The 15,768-nt window shown below is 49.2% G+C and overlaps 2 protein-coding genes across 2 annotated transcripts in view; one reads left to right on the top strand and one right to left on the bottom strand.

The window, feature by feature from the left end:
• The window catches only part of LOC144154757 (tetratricopeptide repeat protein 8-like), a 171,007-nt gene extending 169,527 nt beyond the window's left edge, over positions 1 to 1,480 (top strand). The window contains exon 11 of the mRNA XM_077685873.1: positions 422 to 1,480. Within this exon, the coding sequence (XP_077541999.1) occupies positions 422 to 526 (105 nt within the window). The 3' untranslated portion in view covers positions 527 to 1,480. The remainder of the gene's footprint in view (positions 1 to 421) is intronic.
• A 628-nt stretch (positions 1,481 to 2,108) lies between these two features.
• Positions 2,109 to 15,768, bottom strand: part of LOC144154755 (son of sevenless homolog 2-like) — a 35,650-nt gene continuing 21,990 nt past the window's right edge. The window contains exons 14-22 of the mRNA XM_077685871.1: positions 14,917 to 15,073; positions 11,254 to 11,361; positions 10,426 to 10,581; positions 8,948 to 9,130; positions 7,938 to 8,055; positions 7,221 to 7,390; positions 6,809 to 6,925; positions 5,256 to 5,499; positions 2,109 to 3,615 (exon numbers count right to left, since the gene is read on the bottom strand). Of these exons, the coding sequence (XP_077541997.1) occupies positions 3,122 to 3,615; positions 5,256 to 5,499; positions 6,809 to 6,925; positions 7,221 to 7,390; positions 7,938 to 8,055; positions 8,948 to 9,130; positions 10,426 to 10,581; positions 11,254 to 11,361; positions 14,917 to 15,073 (1,747 nt within the window). The 3' untranslated portion in view covers positions 2,109 to 3,121. The remainder of the gene's footprint in view (positions 3,616 to 5,255; positions 5,500 to 6,808; positions 6,926 to 7,220; positions 7,391 to 7,937; positions 8,056 to 8,947; positions 9,131 to 10,425; positions 10,582 to 11,253; positions 11,362 to 14,916; positions 15,074 to 15,768) is intronic.

The following is a 15,768-nucleotide window of genomic DNA, read 5'->3' as shown; positions in this document are numbered from 1 at the left end:
AACACAGAGAAATAACAAGAGAAAAAGCCAAATAAACTAGTGAAGTCACAGACGTATGCTTCACCCAGCACACTCATGCAATTAACTCATAAAAACAAGAAGAAAATGCTGTGTGTTGACGTGTTCCTTCAACCCATGAAGTAAAATGTGTTTGATGTAAATCAGAAAAGCAGTGCATTACTGCTCGCCCATAAATAGAGAATTCTCAGAATTTCTGTATCCTTCATATCCTGTTCTGTAAAACGGAAAGAGTAAAACAGAAAAGCTGTGCAAGGCAGCTCAGTCATTAGTAAAAGAATTCTCAGAATTTGTGCACCCTCCTGCTCACAAAGTAAAAAATTCACCTCTCTACAGCTTTTTGCAGTTGCAGTGTTTGTTTCAATTAAACTTCTCTCCCTCTATGCCCCTGTCTTTTCTGCAGACCGGAGACCTCCAGGGCTGTGCACGTGCCGCCAGCAAATGTCCGAACTACGGCCCGAGCGCGGACCTGCTGAAAAAGGTCCAAGCTTTCTTCCACAAACACTGAGAAGAGCCGTTTACAAACCGGTTGTGTACTTTAATGGTCAAAATAAATTATCTACTTGTGTGGGAACACAATCCAGCGGGTACGCATCGCATCACCTTCTTCCAACATAAGAAAATGTGGTTCATGCAAGTCCAAAATGAAAACGAAACTGGCTGCACAATCCAATCCATAATATCTTCCGTAAGCCATCGAGTGCCAATCCCAATCCAGAACAACCCACCACGCCCATCCTGGTGGACGATCCCAGCGCACCAGATTCCTCTCTAGTTGTTATTGTATGAAACTCAATGACTGCTGCCACGAAATGCAATTCGAATTTCCCGCCTCCACAGTGCTCGCACACTCCCTGCCTGAAACTGTGCCAGTGGGAGTTCTGTTCTTTTTTGTTTGCTCTTCCTCCTGCACGTGCCGGCGTTGCACTGCCACTTTTCTTCGCTTACTGTCGTAAAAACCAACCCAACGAACGTTCCTAACTAAGTGAACGCGGGCGCTGCCGGTCAATTACATATATTTTGCCTCAAATGTACTTTCAGTTATTTTTGTGCTAAACAATGGGGCGATGTATGACAAGTGCCAGCGGGTCACGAGTTTTGAACGCTTGGCTTTCGAAGCCTCTGGGTTACGCCGCGACGACAGCTGCTACGGCGAAACGCCGTAAACACCGTGCGACTCTACTTGGGTCCAGCAAGCGAGCTATGACGACAAGGCGAGCTCCTAAAGTGCTCTGCACTTAAGGGGGCAGTTGGGTCTTGGGGCCGAAAAACGGTAAAAAGAAGCGTTTTCTGAAATATAACATTTTCAGCCTCCACAGCCATTTTTCTATCAGTCTGTAAATTTCCTCATCAAAAGGTACCATATTTTGTTGTTATTATATTGTAATAGCATTTTAAAGTGCACTCTACAGCTCAGTCAGCACAGAATTCGATGGTGAAACAGCACATTTTTGCAATGCAAAGCTAGCATTTTGTCCTCAGATATCTTGGCACCCAGAGCAGGTACAACTGTAATTCTTTTTGCTTCCGATACCCAAATGTGTGGAGAATACAATGTTCGAAACAAATTTTTCATATGGAGGCTTTGGAAAATTATAATTGACTTAAATTGGCACCACCTGTGAGCCATTCCTGGCAGAGCGCGGGAGAAGTAAAGTTCACTGTGTTGTAAAACGACCAAAAATAGCTGAATCAACAAAGTTCTTCCTACGTTGTATTCTTTAGTCATTTGCCTGCCTAGCCACGTGGTAATTGCCATTCTGTACGGAGTGGTTATTTTGTAACTGTGACCCAAAATAATGGCAATTATTCATTAACTCAAAATGTAATCAACCTACAAAAATTCTGATGGCAGATTTGAAATCAGCACAAAAAACTATAATGCCGTGCAGTTTCATTAAAACTGATTGGTAAATAAAAAAATACCTCTAAGACAAGTCTGCCTCCTCAAAAGCAGTGACAGTCTGCGGCGGACGTTTCAACTGCACTCTGGACTTGCAACTCACCACTACATTGTACTTCAACCTCCGCTGCAGAAGGTTTCAAGCCTCCTTTCGGCAAGCAGCCAGTAAAAAGGGGGTCACACAGTGTCCAGGATCCGCCACTGCGCTTTTATTGGGCAAATAAATTACCTTGTTCCTGTGTATCAAGCACAATGGGGAGGAGGAGGAGGAGAGAACGCACGCACACGCACACACACACACTGTCCCACCCAACACTCGGGCAACAACAACAACAAGGAACAAAGGGGGCCGTCGTAATCACAAGCGAATGCCCGGTCCTGCCGCCGCCCACGGGCACGTCGGTCCATCTATGTACACACGCTGCTGCTGCGATGGCAAGGCGCCGCCGCTGCTTCGGCCGTCTTGATCCAAGCCAAAGCCGTAGTTGTCCCTGGTGGCTCAGTGGCCCAATGGATGGACCAAATACTTATAGATGGTTAACGGAAGAGGGGACGCGGCGGCCAGCCGTGTTCGTAACACTTGTTCGTATCCCTATCTCCTGCTCTCTTTACGACACATTTGTGAACGTAGCTTTCGTGTCGCACTAGGTCGCAGCAGAAAAGAGGCAAAGAAAGAGCGCTCGTGAACAGCTGGCCGCTAGAACCCCACAGAGAAACGGAACGCCCTAAGCTCGTGTGGAGAGTGAGCCCAATTGTGATCACCTTCTCACATCAGCACAGGCCTGCTGCAAATCCACCTCACAGAATGGCTACCACAGACGCAATGATCCAAGTGTTTCCCAGAAGCCATCCGCAGGACGAGACAAGTGGCATGTCCGCTCTGCCAAGACAATTAACGGTGCTCCGCAGTGGCCTGTTCCGGCAACCACCCAATAACGGGGCTTCTCCGGCGTTTCGGCGGTAAGCAGGGTTTGGCCAATCCAGCGATCACGGCTGAATGGTACCTTGTAATGGCCGGTATTCAGCCTTTCACCGGACACCAGCAGAGCTCGGCCAGCCTAACCGTGGTAGAACGTGCAACCTCGGCAGTACTTCGTTTTGGCCGGTAACAAAAAGAGCCCCCACGAAGCTAATGGCCGACCTCCGGCGTTTCTCCGGCAATTGGAGCTTGGCCGCAACCCCTGGCAAGAAGGCTCAGGGCTACCTGCTGTTGTGGTTCACCACCAACTGCGGCTGCCTGTGGGTCTTCGGAGGCAACTGGGGCGTCGTGGCCGGCGGTGGCCTCAGCGGGGGCGGCGATAGCGCCGTGTCTCGCCGCGGCGCAGCGAGCAGCGATGCCAGGTCTCCGTTGTGGGCCGAGTTGCGGCGTGACAACGTTCTCTGCGCTGCGATCATCGGCTGGTCCAGAGTCCGAGGCGGCGTCCGCGGCAACGTCCAGCCGCCCTCCCGCCGTGGAGGCAGCGGGGGTGGAGACGCCTCTCGCGGCATGGGGTTGTCGCGGGGCGGCAACAGCGGTGGCGTCTGGTCGTCGGGAAAGAAACCTGTTGGTGATGAGGGGTCGCATGACGAGGTGGACGAGTCTCGCTTCTTTCGCGGCGGAAGCGGAGGCGGAGGCAGGAGAGGTGGCAGGTTGGGTGGTGGTGGCGGTGGAGGGTGGGAAGGTGGCGCCGACGGCGTTGTTGCGGGCGACAGAGCTGGAAGAACAGACAAGCAAGTTGCGGCTGTTAGCACACTGTACCACAGGACAGTTATGTACTGCCGGTAGAACGCTTATCTGAAATGGTGCTTTTGTACTTCCAGCCTTATCCTGCCTCGCCCGAGAGGGATTTGTACAAAACCACTGTGGCATTCCGAAGTCTCAGCCCCTTTTGTAAAGGGGTATGTTTCGGCAGTTTTCAGATGTAACTAGTTGAAGTTGAAATCGCTGTTATAGACAAGCATTCTACTGGCTGCGCTAGCGGAACAAGCCCTATGGTCAACTGATAAGGTAGCAATGCAATGACCAGCTTCTGGCTACACAAAACAGAGTGCTTTTTAATGTCTCATAATACCTACGCTAAATGGAGTACAGATGCCACTTGCTTCCTCAAAGACAAACTGAGGCAAGGTGCAACACGGCGTTTCAACCCTTGCATAAGAGGTATTCCTGGCAATGACACAGCACTCCCAAAAGTGTCCAGATAATGTCCCATAAGGTCATTCAGCATGCGTGGCAAATAATGATGGCTCGCACTCGATTGGAAGACAGGCCCACTTTCAGTTCTGTTCAATATCCTCTGTAGATTGCTACAGCATTCATTGCTTTTGTTTCGATGACAACTGCGCTTACAACATCACATCCATATGGGCTCTAAGCATTTGATGCGAGCTGGTACATTATCATAAAGCTGGGTCTTGTTAAAAGCGTATGCGAGTTTTTTAGGCTAGTGCGAACAGTAATATTTTATTTCGAAGCGAATTCGAATAGATTTCAGGTGTCCGAAGAACAAAACTGAACAGTTTGAAGTTATTCTACGCAAAGTTGTTCTATGTAAGAATGCATCCCGCACACTATGAATCCGGGAATAGCCTTTGTCATTTGCTGTGCTTTTGGCGCCGTATGTTTTAGCTTCGGCTTGAAATGGTGACATGTCAGGCTTAGCGACAGCAGTAGACTTACACTTTTCCGTGCACGTTTCTTACAGTGTGGCATGAAGACATCCGGGTGCCTCTTTAAATGCGTCGCCAGAGTCGCATGCATGGCATGGCATTTGGGACACTGAGCTTCCTGGCCTAGCGGGACCTTCACAATAAAGTTTCATATCGGGTTGGCACCCGTGGACACATTGGCCATGTCACTCGACTTGGCCAATGTGAATATTCCTTCACCCCGAATACTTTGAAATATTGGAAATATTTAATTTGGGTCGAAGCAAATTCGAATACTGTAGTATTTGTTCGAATATTCGAAGCGCTCAAATATTTGCACAAGCCTAGAGTTTTCCATTAACTTAGTAGGTTGTCTCGTGAATTGACTTCAACAAAACGGCAACTTGAAAAGCTGGTAATAAAAGGGGACTAAAATACAGTTCCCCCACACACAGACTGACCACTACGTTCAAAACACACCCTGTGATGTAGCCTTGTGCAACCGGGAGGCTTGTGGTGTATGCCTTTTCTGATATATATATATTTTTTACATTTTTTAAGTGGCTTGGGAAATAATGGAAGCAGAAGCAACGTAATCAACATTCCATCAGTTTACAGTTGACATTTCTCACAACTGGCAGCACCAAATGTTCTGGGTGTCTCTGTGTGTGAACAGAACAGAAGCAGAGAGACCACTGCTACTGACCAGCCCCGATGAGGACGGGCGCAAAGACGCTGGAGTCGCTGTGCTGCACGTAGGGGGGCGTGAGCGGGGTGGACGGGGAGGTGGGCGGGGTGGCGTCCTCCCCCTCCGACGAGGCCGTGGCCGCCGCTAGGGGCGCCCCTCCCCCTCCGCCCCAGCTGGGCAGCACTTGGTGGCTGCCGGCCGACCGCGTCAGCCGCGGCTTGATCCCGGGTGACTTGAGTGGCAGGTCGGGCCACTTGCGCGGCTGCAAGCGCAACGAAGAATGCCAACAGTGAATCGCGATGTTTGCATGCATGTCACAATGCATTGCCACTGCTGTCCGCATTACGCGTCTCCAAATGTGATCCTGATTACGCTTGTCACAAAAGACGGCACTGCGCCGTGCCGCTTCCCATCGCCATGAGGAGCAGAATGAGGAGAGGATTCGCTCTTCACGTGAAGCAGTTTTGAACACTTGCACGTTTACCTGCACTGTCATTGCCAACAACAGCCCAACCAAATGCACAACTGCGCCATGATGGGCCGGGGTGAATTGTGGTCCCATCTACAGCCTAGGACCAGGCCCCAAGGCTGCATGAGAGCTCACGCCTGAACTCTTCTAAGGCTCAAAAGGACAAACACATCAAATAGACGCACTGGCAGATGCTCTTCTTAACGAAGAAGTTGCCTAATTGCATCTGTCTGTCATCATCCCCTAATCCCTTACGCCCCCTGACACTATTGAAAAAAAACTTGGCAAGCCAGCTGTGCAAGCAAACAGCAAGAACAATGTTGAAAGTTTATAGCTTCCTTTCTGCTCAATGGACAGATACCTCACAAGTAGGACAAAACGCCTTTTTGCACCGCTGTACTATAACACCTCAATTCCTGTGTTTCTGGTTCGTAAAAGCTCAGCACCATTGCAGTGCAACTGAACGTGTGAATGATGTCTCTCCCAGCCCACTTAGGTTCTGTTGCCAGCGGTCGTGAGAGGTTTGCCGACGGGGTTGTATGGGCGCAATTAATAATCTGGTGCTGGAGCAGGACCAGAGGCAAAGGTCACGGCTGAGCAGGACTGGACAACTTGCACACGGAAGACTCTTGGGACACACGGGAATGGAATAATTTGCACAAAGACTGCCAATTACTCAAGGCATTGACTGCTGCTGCCTTCCTCGTCTTCTGCAAAACCCCAGCCACCCATTAATGACCTGCCTCTTCACCTGTGCAACCGAGCTGTTGTCTGTTCTATGCAGCAGCAGCCATAAATCAATACACATATACACATAAGAAAAAACCTACTGTGAATCCTTCTTGCCATTAGGCTGAAAAATTTTAGGGAAAGCCACACGGGGCTGCTGAAATTAGTGGCAGATTGAAACTGGTTCACTGAAATTGTAACCGATCAATACAAATCAATTTGCAATTCTTTTCTCTTTCTCCCTCAGCCATTTCATTGAGCTTCAGCCAATTCCCCTTGACAGATAAGTTCTGCACTATGTGTGTCTGTGTGCCTATTAACATCGGGGCCTCACTCAACACTGTCAATGAAGCGGCCAGTCAGTAGTACTCACAAACTTTGGCGGCTGCTTGCACCCGCGGGGCTCGATCTCGAGCGACTTGCTGTACAGATAGTCGGTGAACTCCTTCTCCGACTGGTCACCCTGCGGGTTCAGGTTCTCCAGGAATTGCTGCGACGACAGGGGAAGAAGCGGGAAGGAGAGTACGGTTAGCCTCCTCTTCAAGGGGCACTCTTAGATGCTTGGAATCAGAGGGAAATTGGCCAAGGGTTGCTCCCTATTCAAAAGCATGCTGGTCTTCACTTATTATTTTTTTTATATATATATATGTGTGGGAAGCAAACCAGAGTTCGTCCAGCAACTAGACTGCTTGAACGCGACACCTACAAACTCAAGCTTAAGTGGGCCACGTACTTTTGGCAGAGTCTGCATGCACACGAATGGACGTTATAAAGGGGGGGCCCACCCGAATGTCGGGCTGCACGGTGAGGCAGTAGGGCTGGTTCTGGTACTGCTGGATCTCCCCCGTGATCTCGGCCACCTTGCGCCGCTTGCTGAAGTTGATCAGGCCCTCGTGGTTGGGCAGGAAGTCCAGGTTGCCCTCCTCGATGTGCAGGATGTTGGTCAGGTACATGCCTAAGGAGAGGAGTGGCGGACAGCGGACAGCACAGCGTTATCATTGTCGCCCTCCTGCCCTTATTATTTTAAACCAATGACTCTTTCAAATATCTTTGCAAGGTTTATTGGAGCAAACTTGTGCTCTACAACCAACAAGAGATAAACACAAGCGTCAAAGAAGCGGTAAGCAAAGTGACACACACACGAGAGCATTGGTGAATACAAAAGGAAGGGAAGGAAATCCGATTTGCTTCAAACATAGATAAGACAGTCGGGCGCGGCCAGGCTGTCTTATCACATAACACATATCACTAAACACATAAGTAAACAAAACAGAAAGCACGGTTTGCATCAATATACTATGAACTGTTCATTGTTATGTCCGATATATTGTCGTAACCAGTATTGTTTTGAGGGCTGCGTTCACAGAGCAACCAAAGCCCGCACACTTGCAACGAACTCCAGTTATATTAGACACCCCAAAGCTGTGCAATCGCAACTCTCGTTACAAGTGGGCCTGGACTTGTTGGCTGACCTCTGCTTGCCCGCAACGGTGGCAACTCACCAAGGAAGGGCACGCAGGGCGGGTTGATGGAGCGCAGCTTCTCCTGGTACTTGCGGCAGTGGTCGGTCTGGAGGTCAAACGCCTCGTCCAGCGCCTTCTTCAGGTTGCACTTGATGTTCTGCACGTGTGCACATTAGAAGGCAGATTCGTTGGTGCTCCTTCGCACTCGTTATCGCAGCATCATCACAGAAGCAGTGGGTACAGCACACCTCCTCGCCTTGTCTGCACTCCAATCCCCCCCATAGCAGACTGCCCGACATGCTTCAATCCACTCGAAATATCCTTCAGTTCCAAACAGCCTCGCACAGTTTATGTCTGTGGCGAATTCCCTACATGTCTGAGATGAATTATCTAATCACCAAGAAAACATGATCCTTTAGTTCCAAACAGCCTTGTACAGTTCATGTCTGTAATGAATTATCTACATGCTGAGTTGTAAAAAAAGAAAGCAAGAAAAACATGACCCAACTACCACCTTCACTCACTTGGTAACACACCTGACCAGTAAAACAAGCAGAAAAGGAATCGTGCAAAAACTCTCCCATAGCCGTTCCACCGGCCATTCCACAGCCATTCCACCAGTTCACATGGTGATCCAAATCCCATGTAAGAAAAACTGTTAATCGTTAAAGATGAGACATTGCCCAAACTGCAGAGAAGCGTTCCTCTGTGTCTAATCTAAAATGTATGCCGTTTTGCACTTCACTAATTTGTCACCAACAAGCCCAATGTGACACCCTCTCGAAATGAAAAGGTTTACACGTCAAAAAATTTCCCACTGCCTCTGGGCTCAAAAACTAAGATGACTTGACTAATCAAAACCTAACACATTTCTCCTACGCCACCAGAGTACATTCCCGACAGAAACTTTTCTCACAACTCTAAGCCCTGCAACACTGCTACCACAAGGAGATGCGAAGACGAGAAGACACGAACACCTCCAACCCCTACAATGGACGAGAACAACAAGAGCCAATAAAAAGAGCCGGAGAGAGCAGAATGCTACGCACGTTGAAGGTGTGCTCGAGGCGGTGGACGCAGGCGCTGGACATGGCGCTGGAGACGGCGAAGACGCCCGTGAAGTTGTTCAGCTCCTGCAGCACCAGCATCACCTCCAGCATGCGCGACACCACGGCCAGCCGCTCCTCCGCATTCTCCGTCTCCACGATGCACCGCTCCAGCCAGAAGGAGAACTGCGTGCGTTGAAAAAGAGGGGAACCAGGGTTAGCCTGACTGCTTGCAGACATTCCGTCTCTTGCCTCTCTCTGGACCCCAACTGTAAACAGCTGCGGTCTAGAAAACAGCTATGGCCTCTGTCATCGAGCACCACACTTGCCATCAAGCCCGGTTACTGCCAGGCCTTCAGGACACGAGAAAGGAAGTGGCAGCATGAACTGCAGAATTTACCATATCTTTGCGATTCTAAGCACCCTCCTTCACTTTTGGGAAAAAAATATCGAAAGAAACTTTGCATGCGAATCTAAGCAACCCCTTGGCTAAGCAACAATCGCCAGGTGGATTTCAGACGCGTGGGAGCGGACCCGAGTTGACACTGTGGCCGAGTGTTTTATGAAGTTTTCAATTACAAACCGCTTCGATAGAACAGAAGATGACCAGGGGTTGAATTCGCTAAAACAACGGGGCATCGCTTTGAAACGACAAGGGTAGTGGCATGCAAATGCTCGTGTTCTGGGGTTGGGGCCGTCGCTTTGAGGAAGCTGTGCACTCAGTGTGAGCCGCAGAAAAGCACTGCGGCACGGGCGTGAAGTGACACGTGAACAATGGGGGGCAGTGGGTGTCGCTTCGCGCCCTTGCCACAGTGCTTTTCTGCGGCTCACACTGAGTGCACAGCTTCCTCAAAGCGACGGCCCCAACCCCAGAACACTTGCATGCCGCTACCCTTGTCGTTTCAACGCGATGCCCCGTCGTTTTAGAGAATTCGGCCCCTGTTGTGAAATACTGAGAGCGGCGGGCCAAGTGGCAAAACGGACTCAAATGGTAGACAGGGTGACATAAGCGGTGGGATCACTGTCTGTGCCTATTTTTTTTAATGTTTGCCAAATAAAACATTATTCCTTGCACTCGTCTCATCAAGATACAGCAGCGAAAACAAATGGCAAAGGGGGTAGTAACGTAGGCTTTTTAAATATTAGTACCCCCCTCTCGTGATCATAGAAAAAAGGGGGCGCTCAGAATGGAGCAAAAACTTTTTCCAGCCATAAGGGGAACAAGAGGGACTCTTGCTGCGACCTCTCTCTCCGTGCACGTAAGTGCTTCCTCTAGAGTGGCACAAACAGAACCGGGAAAGTTTGCACATGTACGGGAGATAGGCAATTGCAAATGTAACCCGGTCAACACTCTCGCATTTAGCACACCTGGTTTTAAACTGAGACTCGCCCAAATGCTCTTGTAGTGGACATGACACTGTAATCACAAAAGGTTTTAGCGATTCCTTCCTGCCCCTCCCACCCGGAGTAGTACCACTCACGTTGGACGAGTGGTGGATCATCTTGAGCAGGTTGGGCGAGGTCTTGTGCTTGTCCTTCTTGGTCCAGGCAGCGTTGACCAGCTCCGAGGGCTTCACCGCCCGGTACAGGTCAAACTCCAGCAGGGTCAGCTGACGGGCAACCTCGATCGGGTGCAGCTGGTGTCGAAAGAGAGAGAGAGTGTCAGTATGTGACCCCACCAAGTCTAAAGGGCAGTGCTCAATCAGGCTGGTTCGCGCAGGATTCGAGGAATAACAGAGGAATGATGACACAAGGGGACTATGCGTGGCTAGCACATTTAAGCAAGGCCGACACATCTGGCTGCCCAGGCACAAACTGGAGATGTCTGATATGTAAGCTTAATGTCCTTCTTTCGTTACTTAGCTGCTTGTACAGGTGCTGTCAAAAGTCAAATTAGAACACGGTCTCATAAATTTACAGGAATTCCTTCTTCTGGAAACAGTCTGCATGCATTGGGTGTGCATTTAAAGGAGTCCTCTCTAACAGACAAAGCTTCCTGTTAACCAGTAATGGCTGTCATTAAGCCAGTAAGACAAGCATTTTGGGATATTCACAAATCCTTGTTCCAGTTACTTATGATGGCACCTGTACATTACCTGCCGCTTTGTTAGTTGCCCAGTGGCAGCTAGCTCTGTGGCAGCTAGCTCTTTGATCCTCCACAGGCCAAAGGCAACTGACTGACTGTCTCTAGACTTCTTGATGGTCTGTAAAATAACCATAGCTGGCACACTCATCCACAAGCGGCGATTGGTTTACCGAATGCCAAAACGGCTCAAGTCATGTAAAAAAAACGTGCGATTCCCCCTCACCGTGAGGATGTCGAATTTGTCCGGGCTGCTGCTCAGGTACCACTCGATGTGGGGCGGGCTCTTCTCGTAGCTGAAGGTGATCTCCCGCGGCTCGTCCAGCTGCTCGCTCTGTGCCACATAAAGAGGAGGAGACGAGAGGCCGTCAGCTCGACTTCAGTGGCTGTCACCCATCTAGCTCACCCTTAATAATCTTGTGTTTCTGCGCTAGCAACCACATCAATGATAACCAAACACCAAACAGCTCAACAATCATCTTAAAAGAGAAGTTGTTTATGCCCACCTGAACAAGGCTGACACAAGTGTGTGCAAGGTTTTTACAGTATAGAAGCCAACACTAGCCCTAGGTTTTCCTTCAAACAGCAGAGCTGCTGCTGCTGCTGCTGGCCATAATGTGTGCGGCGTCATCAAGAAACTAAAGGGCATAGTTACTCTTACAATTTACCCGCCGCGGTGGCTCAGCGGCTAAGGCGTTGCGCTGCTGAGCACGAAGTCGCGCGTTCGATTCCCGGCCGCGGCGGCCGCTTTTCTGATGGAGGCGAAAAGCAAAAACGCTCGTGTGTACGAGATTTCGGCGCACGTTAAAGACCCCCAGGTGGTCAAAATTAATCTGGAGCCCTCCACTACGGCGCGCCTCACCGCCTGCGTTGCGTCGGCGCGTTAAACCCCATAATCAATCAATTACTCTTACAATTTACCGCACGTGTAAGCACACGCTTTACAAGGAGTGCCTGGCGTCGTCCATGCTTGCACATGGCACTCGCAAGAAAATACCAAGAAAACAGTTCATCCGCGCCTCAAGGGGCAGCACAAGACAGCTCGCGCTACAGATGCCGCTCGTGAGGACGGTTGCCACCGGTTCTAGCGTGAGCTGACGCGTTCCACTTTGGGAGAAAGGTGAAAGCCTGCGGACAAAACGAACGGGGCCCGCCAGTAATGCGTGAGGAAGGCTACTATGTAGATGGATATGACGATGACTAGTACTACCACAGTGAATAAACAATTTCAACCCTATTGCAATGCATGCTGGTGTGTCCCTCAGCGCTTACATGAAGAGAAATACTCCGGCTTCGCTGTGGTTTAGGCCTTGTGTGACATAGTGCAAGCTGTGCCAATTTTTTTTCCACTGCCTCTCTATCAATGACTATGATCATGTACCTGCTCTATGACATCAATTTGTTTTTCCTCGCAACCACCTTCAGCAAGGCCTAGAATGCTTACATTGTATTAGCAACAATTCGGGGACAGCAAGAACTCTTTACAATGTCCTTTCGGCATTCCCGCTGAGTTGTATGTTGGGTTGACACTCAACCAATTTAGCAATGTCTTGGACGTACTCTTTTTAGGGGCGGGGTTTATTTGAAGAACTGAAAATGTGATCTGGGGCAGACTTCTGCGCTTCAAGTCAAGACATAGTTTCGGTAGCAGGGCATTTAATGCATGCAAACCAACCCTTCACCTTCCCTGTTCTGTGTCACATCCGGGTTATCTGCTTTCACCCAATCAGGGCTTCCTCAAAAAGGACACCTTGATGGATGTGAAATAGTGGACAAAACTCAGAATTCTGTCCCTGGAATAACCTACAGCCCTGGAACTTCTTTTACATGACATTAAAGTCTGGATCCCTAGGAAACTGAATTCTTCCCTTTACGGTCAAAAGCTCACCAACGGCCATGCTCATCCACACAGCGTCTTCTCTGTTTAATGAAGCAAACAAATGCAGCTAACAAACCTAACTTGTCGCAAAACACTTGAACTAGAGTGCCTCTTTCCATTGGAAGAGTTCCATCTTTACAGAAAGGTGTCTTTGTCAAACTTGTTACAGACAGACCAATGCTATCAGCATCATTGGTGTGGGAAAAAAAATCCCTGTGCAGAAGCACTGGTGCTGTTCTCTTTCTCTTTCCTTGTCTAAGATTGTACTTTGGTTTTCAAGCACGCATCTGCACCAAGTAGCTTGTATCTCCATTTTACTACTGCTTGCACTGCCATTTAGTAACTCAGTGATATCGGCAGCTAAACAAGTCATCATTGATCCAGCACCAAACTGAAGAAGCTACACAAGCAAAAACACAGAGCACAACTGCAAATCAATGCTGGCCATGCCCCCACAACGTGGCAGGGACTTCGTTTTTTGGTTGTAAGGTAGGTAAGTCCACTGTGCCAATATCCCCACGCATGTCTCTGTCCTCACTGAAACACTGCCCTTTTTTTCTCCAAGCTGTACAACTGACAATAAACGCAAGCGACCGCAGTGCTAGAACAGCTTCCTCTCTGTGTTTCTTGTTCTTGCTATGCAGGCTTCTGCTGACGATGCCCAAGCATACATAAGATAATCACTGAACCTTCGCTTTGCCATCTCAGAAAGATGTAACACTGAAATTCAATAGGGTTCATACACAGCTGCTGCGAGGTATCCTTACTACAGTAAACTTGACATATCGCTGAGTGGGAACGGAATTATTTTGTGTGAATACAGAAAGTGTTACATTTTGATTTGATTGTACGGTTTGACGCGCTGATGCAACGCAGGCGGTGAGGCACGCCGTAGTGGAGGGCTCCTTGGATTAATTTTGACCACAAGGGGATCTTTAATGTGCGCCAAAATCTCACACATGCGGGCGTTTTTGCTTTTCACCTCCACCAGAAAAGCGGGCGCCGTGGCCAGGAATCGAACCCGCGTCCTCGTGCTCAGCAGCGCAACACCTTAGCCCAAGAAAGTGTTACAAGGCAAATTCTTATGACAAGTGCAGTTTCAGCCAAACCATGTGCACAATCAAAGCTACGAAGAGCCCCGTCTTCCTCTTCTGTGCTCTTTTTGAAATAATGATCCACTGCTACGCTAACACTTTCCAACCAAGCAGCATGTTGAGTGAGTAGTTCAAAAGCACGACCCTCCTGTATTACTTGTGCCTCGCAATGTCTTGCACATTGAAGCGTGTAGAGGCGCTGTGTGCCACAAAGACGTTAAGATGGACGGCATGAACGAGAACAGATGAGGTGAAGCACAAACTATCAACCCTACAAACTTCAAGATGTTCAAAAATCAACTAGCCCACTGCCAAGCTTTTTTGTCTTGTGTCCAGTGGTGTCAGGGCAGCCAGGTTACCACGTGCGTTCCAAGAGTGAGGTGCACCACAGTTTATTGCGGCGTCTTTTGTTTGCTGCCACCATCTTAGCACATATGCCCGTTTGCCTCCAATTTGAACCTTTAAGAAACCTGGGCTGGTTTGCTCGATTGATTGATTGTGGGATTTAAGGCGTTGATGCAACGCAGGCGATGAGGTGCGCCGACGTGGAGGGCTTTGGATTAATTTTGACCACCTGGGGATCTGTTACGTGCGCCGAAATCTCACACACACGGGCGTTTTCGCTTTTCGCCTCCATCTGAAAAGCGGCCGCCACAGCCAGGAATCGCACCCACGTCCTCGTGCTCAGCAGCACAACGCCTTGGCCACTGAGCCACTGTGAGCTGTTTTGCTCTTCCTCTACCACTGGCAAGCACATGGCCAGAACCTGTCCCATCCTGCCCACTTTCTGTAAACTGAACAAACAAACGAACCAACTTCCTGTAAACTGAGCAAATGCAGTAATATTAGCCACCGTGGTCACTCAACCGCCCACTTCCACCACTGAAGAGAAGGAGAAGGAGAAGAGGCCCCTCACCCTACGCTGGATGACCTTGTTGATGGACTCGACCCACTTGCGCATGTTCTTGCCCTTGACGCGATCCAGGAAGGCCCGCAGCTTCTCCAGCAGGCTGGCGTCCCGCTCAAAGTCATAGTAGTGGTGGTCCACCCAGTGACGGAGCACGTTCAGCACCCTACATGTGTGAATCGGTGTAAACGACACAGTTAAACTATTGGGAACCGGTCTTAACGACAAACCTGTAATGTTTCTATCATGCTGTAGCTTTAACATAGAGTTTCATACTAATATATACTAGAGGGAAATCTCTCGCCTACCAGCTTGGCTAGCCACATGACTTCTTTTCACTTTTAAAAGCCAAAATAAACAAAAAAGGGTAACATCTTTTTTGTTCATCTTGCATAAAGCTTCTAAATACAGTCTACGCTCGTTACAGCGGATCCGGCAACAACGGACTTTCGGTTACAACAGACCATTTCTGTTGGTTTGTCTGGTACCCATGCATTTTAAATGGAGTCCACTCCGCTCACAACGGACCCGGCTAGAGCAGACTATCGGCTACAACAGACTAAATTTTAGGCGAAAATTGTTTCGACTGAACGTTTATAGCGGACTTCCGCGGGGCCGGCGCCCGGTGTGCTTTTTCGTTTATTTTGGCAAGAAAACTATTATGTCTGGCAACATTGCTGGCAGCCGGGTCGTTGGCGCAGCCAAGCCAAGCCAGTGGCTTTTTTTTTTTTTGTGCGACCAGCGGCATGAGCGGCAGGGTAGCTGATTTCACTGTCGGATAAATTCAGCGTAATTAACGCTGTTGAACACGAGGAAAAACAGGCTGACATCGCCAGAACTACAGGCCTGTCTAAGCACAGT

The sequence above is a fragment of the Haemaphysalis longicornis genome, unplaced genomic scaffold (genome assembly GCF_048455015.1).
Source record: "Haemaphysalis longicornis isolate Haplotype H1 unplaced genomic scaffold, Haemaphysalis longicornis Haplotype H1 scaffold_90, whole genome shotgun sequence".
Taxonomy (NCBI): domain Eukaryota; kingdom Metazoa; phylum Arthropoda; class Arachnida; order Ixodida; family Ixodidae; genus Haemaphysalis; species Haemaphysalis longicornis.
This window is presented reverse-complemented; position numbering and strand designations above follow the sequence as displayed.